Here is an 11,378-nt window from a genome sequence, read left to right on the forward strand (position 1 = left end):
ACTGTTTAATTCACTGTCTGATTCCATGCAATTTGTAACTACCTGCATGATTTTTACTGTACATTTCTGTCATAGTCACCACTAATAACCTACTCCTAAATATAATGTAGAAACTCAAAATTTTCTGTAAAGTTGCTCTGCAACGATTTGTATCGTGAAAAACACTATAAAGCTCTGAAATTTACACAAAATTGTTTCTTTTTTTCAGTGCACTTTTATTTTATGTGCAAAAAATCAAGCACAGGCATGTATTTCCTGCATTTAAGGCAGCAATTTAATTTAGCTGTAGTTAATCAGATGTAATACAAGATAATCTTGATTTAATTAAAAGTCTTCCAATAAAGAGGATGGCCCAGTGACTCAGGGCCAGTGAGAGTTTCGACAATTATTAAAAACATTAACAAAAACGACCATTTTTGGCATGCATTTAGAGTCAGCATGAAATTTAAGTGTGACCGACTATGACTACTATCATATTGTATGCATTTCTGAGTGAAATGTCTATCAAACAAGAGAAAATCTGTGTTGCATACTGGTGTACAGGCAGATCTGAATGCAGTTGGTTTAACTGAAGAGTGGCCTTGCATCCGTCAGCAGAGAGAAGTGAGCATCACAGGAAGAGCAAGTTATGATTAAAGATTATGTAAAAAAAAAAAAAACTGTTCTAAAAAATTAATGCACAAATGAATCATTTACATTAACACCAGTAACATGTATTAAATATATATAGGGTCCATTTTGATTTTGTGTCAACGGCGTCTAATAGTGTGTTTATATATTTGGGTGGCAAAGTGAAGATGTGTATTGCAGCCAGATGGCTTTAGTGTTTAAACCGATGAGATTAAGGTTACTTCAGATCAGAGATTTGAGCCGAAAGCACACCCAATAAAGGTTGTTGCTGATTTAGTTAAAAAAGCAATATTTGGACAAACAGATTCTGAGTTTCAGAGCAAGTAAAATGCAATAAACTTGCTTCTGTGCCACACCCAGACCAAAACGTTCACAGACAGTGAGGTGAGAGTCAGACTGAGAGAGGGAGAGACATAAACACTGCCTGTTCTCTATGTAACTAAAGTTACATAACTCTCTGACAAAAAGAAAAGGAGAAATGAAAGAGATTGAAGAGAAAAAGAAACACAGACAGGGATTAGGAAGAGGGAATGAAATAAGTGAGTGTGTGTGGCAAAGATTAGCTTCATTAGGATCAGTGGGTCACCGGTTGTTTGGAGCTGTCTGACTTCCTGTGATTCTATGAGAATGGAATCTGGGTCAGTGGTTGGCAGTGATGGTGCTGGTATGGGCTGTATGTCTGAGAGACACTGTTTATGTGTGGATTCTTATGTAATAGACTTTGAATAAAAGGGAAAAGGGAGTGATATGACCTTTTTAGCACTGATGGAAAATAAACACCAATAATAGCTGCACCATAACAAAAATGTCCAGTAGATAGTTACAACTTTTAACAGTGGGAACAGTACACAAACCAGTAGCAGGTACGTTTCATATCTAACTTCATAACACTTTTTACTCTTTTTTTGTCCACCTTAAAACAGGAAAACATTATCACAATTTAAAAATGAAATTACAAAAATCATTTAAAATTGAAATTTCAGCAACCATTACTGCAGTCTTCAGTGTCACAAGATACTTCTGAAATCATTCTAATATGCTAATTTGGTGTTCAAGAAACATTTATTATTATCAGTACTGAAAACGATTGTGCTGCTTAATGTTTTTAGGCAACCATGAAACTTTTTTTCAGGATGTTTTGATAAAGTTCAAAATAACAGCATTTATTTAAAATAGAAAGTTTTGGAACAACACTCTAAACTAATCCCAATGTGGTGAAGAAATTCAAATATACAGGAAAAGGCATAGTGCTGCTTGCATCACTTCCTCTTTTGACTTCCTGCATCCCAAAATGCACTTCTCCCACTTCTGCAGATTGAAGAATTCATTTGAACAATTGAAACATGTGAGACTGTGTGAAGGAATGAATAAACTTCCGTATGTGACTGACAAATTTTGCTTTTATTCAGTCACATGGGCTGAATAAAAGTAAAATGATACTCCCATAAACCCAAGTCAGTTTTCACACCTCTACCATGTGTCACTGTTTAACCTGTTGTTCAGGATAACGGGGGTAAAGGTGATTTTTGAACTACCTGTTTTTCAGTAAATATCCAGGCTACTTCCTCTTTCTTCTTTACTAGCAGACACACAGAGGGAAGGATCTTAAAAACTTCTTTACTTTAGCCTTAATCGTTTTGCTGCACAAGACTGATTAAGTAGTGCAAGATAAACATCTCATTTCCAAGTCAACTTTTTACCAGATGAATCAGGAACTTAAACCACATTTTTATTAGTTGGATTTTGTTCCAGTCGCTTTAGTGGAATTATGCCACTTTCACTAGACCAGGAACTAGAAAGAATCTCAACAATTTACAGTTATTTAGGAAGTGTTAGTTTTGGACCCAGGTTCTGGCATTTCAGAAAAGATTGTGTACTTGAGAAAATGTGCCAAGAAGCCTAAATTTCATTAAAACAAACATAACAGAGAAAGCCACTTGTCATTTTAGATGCTTTATTCTTTAACAAAATAGAATCTCTGTGCAGTTCGTGAGTAGATACAGGAGGAGAACATCCTCTGAATACAGTATTTACAGCAGATTTTGTACAGACCATGTTATGAACAAGACACTTCAAATTTTCTACACCATGCTCCCCTCACATTATACACCCTACACACCACCCACATGCATACAAACACCACCCACCCTTCTCGCTACGGAGGTAAATTCATCAATTTAACTTCCTCTGCGTCGCCATCTGCTGAGGTTTATAAAGGCATTGCATGTGCACATTTGTCATTGTCTTCTCACACAAAGTTCTCCACATCTCAACTGAAGTTGAAAGCCCAGCACATACATATACAGATCCCTTCAAGAAGGGCATAATTCAATGTAGTTTTAAAGATCTCCCTGCAGTGTTTTAGGTGTCATTTCAGTGAATGACAATGAGTTCTCGTCCATAATGAGCTTTGGAAATATTGTGCAGAGTTAAAGCGGACTACTTTTTCTTTAGGAGTTCTGTAATACGCTGATCCTGCGGAGAAGCTGTTGTTGTTTGGCTTTGAGTTTTCTCTTCTCCTGAGCTTGACGCCGTTGGCTCGCGTGCAGCTGCAGCAAGTATTCCGTCGCCTGCGTCAGAATCGCCACCTTCGAGGTCTTCGAGGATGCAGAAAGACCAGGAATCTCCTCCCGGAGCGCCTGGAACCTCGAGCGAAGGTCATCTCTCCTCTTTCTCTCCAGAAAGTTCCGACGCTGCTCGCTGGAGTCCTCAGAGTCTGATGTGGCAGGTGAAGAAAGTGGAGATGAGGGAGAGGATGAAGGCTCCAGACGTGGCCGTTTGCTCACAGACTCAATCTCATCAAAGTCATCCTCAGGATCAGTGTCAGGGGAGGGGGCGGCGTAATTGTGCTGCTGCCGATGCAGAGACACGTGGAAGCGCTTGGGACATGGTCCAAATGGATCAGCACTCACTGTAATGGTTACTGGCGTACGGCGACTTGGAGGGCGGCCACGTTTTGGTCGGTTGTCTACGGTCACAACGTCAATCTCGTCATCATCCTCATCGTCATCTGAGGCAACAAAACATTTGGCACATTTAGCAAGAGCGTTTAAAATCAATTGAGACATGTTTTCAAATAAAAAAAAATTAAGTCCTGACAAGGAATCAAACAAATTCAATCAATGCATCCCACTGCATAGAAATGAACCAATGTGTTGTTGTTTATACGCTTCACCTCAATAAGTCAATCTGATGAATGTTTTATGGTTCTTGGCAAGGAAGTTGCATGCAATCTCTACAGCTACATGAGCCGATTTCATTTTTAAACTTTAATTTTTCAACTTCTGTGGTCATTTTAAAATGGCAAAACTTTTTAAAACTACCAGATTACTTTTAAGACCCATTATAATAAGGAAAAATTCCCAAAACTGATTTGGATGTGTGGGCAGTGCTGTTGTTGTTAGCTAAAACTTCATTAAAAACGGCTTTCGCAACTAAATAGTACAGATAAAATGTATTTAAACTTCAATAATAAATGCAGTCTTGGCAACCGACTAAAAAGATCACTTAAAATAACACAATTTTACATAAATACTAAAAATAAAGTCAGAAAGTTTTCACCACACGGAAACGTTGCATTACCTTGTCTGCAGCAAAAATTGCTTTATAAAGTTAAGCGTCTCTGGTGAAAGGAGCAGAGTTTCCCCTCGCTACTGTACAGGGAGTAGGAAAAACTAGGAGTGGGGTTGTAATGGACTACAGTACTTTGGGGAGAAGAATGGAATCCCCTCCACTAACTCACATTTGAGGATTGAGAGTTTCTTGAGGAACAATTTACTTTGGAGATCTACACTAACCAACTGTCAAATTTGGTCTGAATCTCAAGTTACATATTAATTGCTTGGTTAACTTCCATCTTCATAACATACGGTGTACTGCATCACCTCATTGTCTCAGCATTATTCTGAAGTACATATAAATTCATGCCATCAATGCTGGGAGGTAATCACATGTAGCCTCTTACCGGATGAGTCAGAGCGACACTCAGAACCGGAGGAGCCCACTGCCACTTTCTTGTTATGCGGGACAGGGAGCTCCAGGACTGCGGCGGGGTTCACACACTGTGCCGCCTGGGTCCCGGTCACGGGCGTGCCCGATGCGGCACGAGCAGCTTTCTGTGCGCTCGAGGTCTGAATCTGAGCAGTCACAGGAGCTCGCTCGCCATGAGCCACTTTTTCCAGCCGGTGACTCGTGGAAAAGCCGCTCCACATGCAGTCTTTGATAACGATAGAGCCCAGATTCCCAAAAATGTCCAGTGGGTCGAACTTGTGCAGCCCCTCGTACTCCTCATCACATGTTAACACCTTTGGCGGCGCCCACCCGAGCCGGTCCCCCGTTAACGACAGTAGCCAGTCCCCATCTAGCGTCCTTGAGGGCGACATGGGTGGGGTGGGAAGCAGCTCGAATTTCTTCCATATATCCTCGCTAGGGGCTGTAGACTTAAAGAAATCCTCCTCGGTGTCCATCTCATCAAAAAAGTAGTGCTCCATGTCCCAGCCGTACAGTGTGTGAGTGTTGACTCCAGGCATTGCTGCAGAACTTCTACAAGATTATCTGTGAACACAACGAGTCATTAGATCAAATGATGCCTGCCCACGTGGAGTTCAACTGCGTCGCAATGCACAAGCAAAACGCACTCCCTAATTGCATGTGCTCGCTCAATGCATTGCTTAAACTCACAATATACTTAAAATGCACATTTGCAATGCTAAAAAGCACAATGTTTACATGCAAACACATTATCATTAAATGCATTGCAAGCGCGATTTTTAAGCGTAAACTCTTATGCTCGCGATTTATCAATTGCATTTATAAAATGCATTAACTTAATGCATAAAACAGAATATTTCTGTAGCACATGCATAACTACAGATAATCGCATATAACAAGCATTTGTGCTGCACCAAAACAACCAAAGTAACAAGTCAAGTGTATTAACACTAACAGGAAATTATAACCAACCACTGCACACCAACGGTTGCGATGTGAATGTAGTACTCGATTACTCCCATAAAGATTAGACACACTAACAAGGGGGTGAAGGGAGCACCCGGTCCGATTAAAGGATCCAGGAAATGTTCAACAGCACCACGGGTTCACGCAAAAGTTTACCATGAAATGAACTTTGCATTTATGTCAGATCAAGTTAATGGTATTCTGATGTAAAAATGCACTTACCATGGGGTCGCAGACCTGCAAAGTCCAGGCTGAGTCTACGGGACGCGCAGAACAGAACAAAGAAGCGCAGCGTCCGGTAGAACTCCGGTACACACGCGCACACTAAACAATAGCGCGCTTCCCCAGCCGCCTTTGTTTTACGGCCGTTTAACCTGAACAACGAGAAAAGTTTTTTTTTTTTCCCTGCGGAAATAAAGCGGGTGTCCTGTTACAACGGCAACAACGATCGATCCGCGTGGTGCAGTGCAGCCGCACCCTCCCCCAGCCCGCTGCCGGTAAAAGTGCTTTCGCGCCAGATCTGCGTCTTTGTGTGCGAGATCTCAGCGTGGACCCACCCACCGGAGGCGCTGGGCGGGGAGAGCGTGTGAACCGCCGCTTATTGTGAATGTGAAGGCAATTTGCAGCACTAAAATAAGTATTTGAATGAAAATAGAAGCTTCTACGTCACTACTCCAATCTAATCACGATTGAGCTGATGCGTCCTTCTAATTGTCTTCTGATGCATAATGCACTAATCAATATGTTGTGTCTGAACAGACGAAGACATCACGCGCTAGACGCAAACACTGCACTCTGTACTACCGTTTTATTAAAGCATCTGTTGAAAAAATGCAACAGATTCTTTTAAATGATATTTGTAGTGCGCTTTATTAACATTATTAAATCATATTAAACATCACTAAAGTGTTGCAGACAGGAAAAGACACAGTAGTACTTAGTTCTATAAAACAGTTCTATAAAACAGTAACTGGAAAGCCATGCAATATATATAAAAAAATGAAAATAAAACAACAATAAAAAAAAAATCATTACTAGATCTGAGGTGTCATTGATTCTTGTTTTGAATCCTGGTTTAAAAGAGGCCACAAAACCTAATGAAAGAAAATTAAAGTTTGTGTCATAGAATATTTGTATTAACGATGTGGATCTCATCTCATTCTGCTACCATTTTCACACATTTTTTCCCTTGCCCCTTAAATTCTCACCAAACGTTTTTTTTCCTGGTATAAAATTTTAGGTGGTGGGGATTTTAGCAAAAAGTCCCAAACAATTTCTTTACAAGAAAGATTATACAGTGACACTTTACTTAAAGCCTTGTATAATGCATTATAGAGGGTTTTTAAAGGGTATAATGCATTAGAATTATCCATAATGTGTGTTGTAATACATTATATCTTGTCGTAAATAAAAACCAAATTTAAAATGCATTGTGAAGCAATGAACTGATAAGTGTTATACTGTGGTTACAATTATTCATGAGATTGTACAATGCATTATAATGTGCATTACAAGGCATAATTAATGCATTAAAACTACTTTTATAATGCATAATACATAAGGGCTTTAAGTAAAGTGTCACCAGTTATATAAGTTATTTCATTCATTTCAAAGTGGATTTTTTTTTTCTTTCAATAAATGTTTTTAATCTCAATTAATCTATTCCACGGACTAATTGCATGTATGTTTTGTCCCATGTCTCATGAATCAGTGATCAGTATTTGTATCATTTAAATTTGTTGAAGAACTGTTCATGCATTTCTTTGTATTATATGATTTTAGTCAAAAAATCCAACTCTGCTATTTTCTGCTCTTTTGTTCTTGTAGAGCCAAGATTTTTTTTGGCCATTTGGATTTTGCACTCACATGGAAGGTTTGTGGTTTAGTATAGAGCAGTTTACGGTTGTGTTGACGTCAGAGTCCATTCATGCACCCCTCCACCCCCTGGCCACACACTCCTCACTGAGAACACAGCGTGAACGATAGTCAAGTAGAGGTGTGATCTAATGCTTGACCTTATAGGGCATCACACATCTACGCAAACGACCAGAGCACATCCAACATTTTGTGGAGAATTGTCTATCAGGTCATATCATGTTGAAATATATTTCAAAAGCTGTGTACAGATAATCTGTAAATACGGAAAGTAAAAAGTTTATGTATTACAGTAAAAAGTGTCAATACTAAAAGAGAAATGTGCCTGGTGTGGTCCTCATGCATGATTAAGGATAAAGACAGTGAAAAGGTCCACTAATGTAGGAATGCAGTGGTTCTCTTTAGTACTTTTGTGACATGAAAGTGTGCAGCTAAGATGGAAACTGGATGTATTAAGTCATCATCAAACCCCCACATACATACAGGAAAGGTGGAGAAATGTGAGTTCTGGAACAGTGCTTGTTGTCCTAACAACCAGTTCAGCATTCTCTTGTACTGTGCTGATCAGCACTGTTGGGTACATTCAGTTTATTTTTACTAAATATAAAAGTCTGGGAGACACACATTTCAGCCTGCTACGCTCTATTAACTGCTCTGGACATCTGTTGTATAAGTCTGGTCAGTCAAAACAGCCGGTCAAGTGGTCAAAAAGCTTATAGTGAGCAGTACTTACACAAAGAACCCCCACACACCTCTAAAGAAGCACATGTACATGCTCAACTCACACTGCGTTCGGGCGCCTCCTACTGCATAAAAGATACATGACAATTCCTTGCATGACAGAAACAAAAGATTTTCCTCTCTTTCTTCCATCCCCCATTCAGAAAGAAAGCTCATACTCTCTTCTTTCCTGTGTTTGATTATAAAATGCATAATACTAACAGTAATAAAATGTAATGAAACAGGACCTAATTCAAATAACAACAATGATAATAATAATATAGAAAAAATATACATGTATTTTTATAGGCCTACCTATAAAAAGGTATATATATAAGAAAATTATGTAGGAAAAAACTATCTATCTATCTATCTATCTATCTATCTATCTATCTATCTATCTATCTATCTATCTATCTATCTATCTATCTATCTATCTATCTATCTATCTATCTATCTATCTATCATCTATCTATCTATCTATCTATCTATCTATCTATCTATCTATTCTTTCCGACCCAACGAAACCAAATAATCTAATATATTTTTAAATGTAGATGTATTTTAGAATTTTATACCGATATTAATGAACTGTGATGTTCATGCAACGTTGTTTTATTATTATCTCATGTTTTCATTATTTTATAATACTGGAATATTATCACATTTAATTTATTTTACATCATTAGGTATTGAAACTGTAGACTCAACCCTCTCTGAGCATCAGTGAGCACAACTCACTGACACAAAAGCTGTCGCCCAAAGACATGCCAATAGTATCCAAATCCCCCACTCTGCTCCTCAGTTCTTTCTTTCTCTCCTCTTCTCCCACTCCTTTGCTTCTTTACCCCACCATCCCCCTCTTTAACGGAGGCAAAACTTGCCAGTGTCTTTGTTAAGGCAACAGATTAGCCACTAACAAAGGGTTAAGGGAGGGTTAGCGCTGCAGGCTAGCAGCCGCTCCGTGTGCTGGGAGCTGGTATTGTTCTAGCTTCAGTCTCATATGCGCATGTGGAGAAAGGATGGAGACTTGACACCTTTCGGCAGTTATTATAAACTATTATCTGCACACGCTCACACTCTCTAAAGAGGGATGGAAAAAGTGCAAACAGCTTCATTAGGTGAAAATGAGGTGCTGTAGGCCTACATGAATAATAATTGATTGTACACATGCAAATTGACTGATAGTCAAAGGCCAAGTATGTTCTGACCCAGAGTTAAAGTAAACACAGGCTATAGATGAAGACAAAAGATCTGCCGAAATAATCCCTCAGTTATTTGTAGAGTGTTTGAGAATAGTCTGATCTTCAGACCAACTCCTGTTTCTGCTCTAAATCCCTATTCCCCTCACATCACCTTTAACCCCTTTGACTCCCAATAACCTCAGACAGTCTCGCCTATAGAGACCACTATAAGCAGAAAGAATTCATGTGAGAACTCTGTACATGTTGCAAGTTTATGAAGTTTATCTTGTTGTTGTTAATGTACTGTTCAAAAGTTTGGGGCAAGATTTTTCTTTCTTTTTCTTTTTCTTTTTCTTTTTTTTAATAAATAAATACTTTTAATCAGCAAGGATACATTAAATTGATCAAAAACAAGAGTAAAGATGTTTGCAATGTATATGCAAATGTATATTTAAAATAAATGCTGATCTTTGGAACTTTCTATTCATCTAAGAATCCTGGAAAAGCATCACAGAAATGTTAAGCAGCACATCTCTTTTCAGTATTGATAATAATAATAAATGTTTCTTGAGCACAAAACCAGCGTATTAGAATTATTTCTGAAAGATTATAAGACACTGAAGACTTTCAGCTTTGCCATCACTGGAATCAATTGCATTTAAAATAGTTAGACTATATATTTAAATTGAAATAATATTTCACAATACTACGTTTTACTGTATTTTTTTGTCAAACAATCAGTTTGGCAGTAGCTTTTCAAAAAAAACAAAAAACAAATCTTTAAGTACAAATGGCATTGTTTTCTGAGAATGGGCTATAAAAAGCACAATTCACATGATAAGTGAACTACAGAGATCAGAGAAGCCTGTTTAAAATGTAACTGTCATTGTAATTGTTATTTAAATGTCATGAGTCCAGACACATTCAATGTGCTCATACTGATTTTTCACAGACATTAGAAAGTGACCTTAGAATCTCCCTAGGTGGCATTTTACTGTGTTTGGCTAAATCATGTGGTCTTTTTTATATGATAATTAAGTGTGATTGTATTATTAAAGTTCATTTGAACTGAACAGATTCGTTTGACCTGATTATATTTCCATAGAAGCAAAATTACAGCTCGTCTATTTATTGTTTGTCATTGCATTGGTGTCCAGCAGGTGGCGACACAACCTAAAATTCATGCAGGTATAGCTTAAATCAGAACTCAGTTTTTGTTGATAGTGTGGTCATGTTAGTTCTCTGAAACAATATAATAATAATAGATAACATGAAATACAGAACATATCTGTAGAAAATTATGACAATAGCTGCAGACGAGAAATCAGTTTTAGAAATGAAATCAACTCTTAGGGGTCACAGAAGAAATGGAGCAACACATTTGTGACTCTGTCTGTGAAATCCAGGCTAAAGTCTCAAAATCTAATTATGAGATAACAAGAATCAAAATTTGATTTCAACCATTAATTTCACTATGATTTCAATCTTTGACATGGCCTTACTCAGTCAATATTAAAGGTATCAAGGTTACATTTTCACAGAATGTTCTTTACACTATGAAGGATGATTTTATGTAGAAAACAGTAAATCACAAAAAAATGACTTTAGCTGGGTTTTCACAGACACGGTCACATTGAACAAACATTTCAAGCCATTTTCATGCCTTATTAAGTGCACAACATGTGTGCATGAATAAACATTTATACACATGCTTATGACAACACGTGCAAGTTACAGACGACAGATGTCCACAATATCAGGTTCACATACAGCATACTCATTTCAGAATGTGTACGTGTGTATAATGTTACAGACCACTATATTTATCAACACATTAAACCAATGTTTTGAATACTGAATGAAAACAGAAAGAAGCTGAATGCACAAAACCCACTTACACCCTTGATGTGATTTAAGAGTCTATGCTTTAGTCAATCTACAGTATGAACAGTTAACACTGTAATAAAAACTGTAGTAACATTTTAGGTTTTACAAATAGAACTAAAATTTTAT

The 11,378-nt window shown here is 37.8% G+C and overlaps 1 protein-coding gene across 1 annotated transcript; it reads right to left on the bottom strand.

The window, feature by feature from the left end:
• Positions 1-2,559: 2,559 nt before the first annotated feature.
• Positions 2,560-6,168, bottom strand: mycla (MYCL proto-oncogene, bHLH transcription factor a). The gene is made up of 3 exons (XM_058794740.1): positions 5,809-6,168; positions 4,595-5,184; positions 2,560-3,640 (listed from the first exon to the last, which is right to left on the bottom strand). The coding sequence occupies exons 2-3, from the start codon at positions 5,157-5,159 to the stop codon at positions 3,081-3,083; spliced, it is 1,125 nt and encodes a 374-aa protein (XP_058650723.1). The 5' UTR covers positions 5,160-5,184; positions 5,809-6,168; the 3' UTR covers positions 2,560-3,080.
• Between the last annotated feature and the right edge of the window lie 5,210 nt (positions 6,169-11,378).

This window comes from Onychostoma macrolepis, chromosome 13 (genome assembly GCF_012432095.1).
Source record: "Onychostoma macrolepis isolate SWU-2019 chromosome 13, ASM1243209v1, whole genome shotgun sequence".
Lineage (NCBI taxonomy): Eukaryota > Metazoa > Chordata > Actinopteri > Cypriniformes > Cyprinidae > Onychostoma > Onychostoma macrolepis.

Bases quoted from the DNA above. Each gene is read 5' to 3' on its own strand.
- mycla (XM_058794740.1), bottom strand. From the start codon at position 5,159: ATGCCTGGAGTCAACACTCACACACTGTACGGCTGGGACATGGAGCAC. The intron at 3,641-4,594 runs GTAAGAGGCTAC...TTGTTGCCTCAG, and splicing joins GTGTCGCTCTGACTCATCCG to ATGACGATGAGGATGATGAC.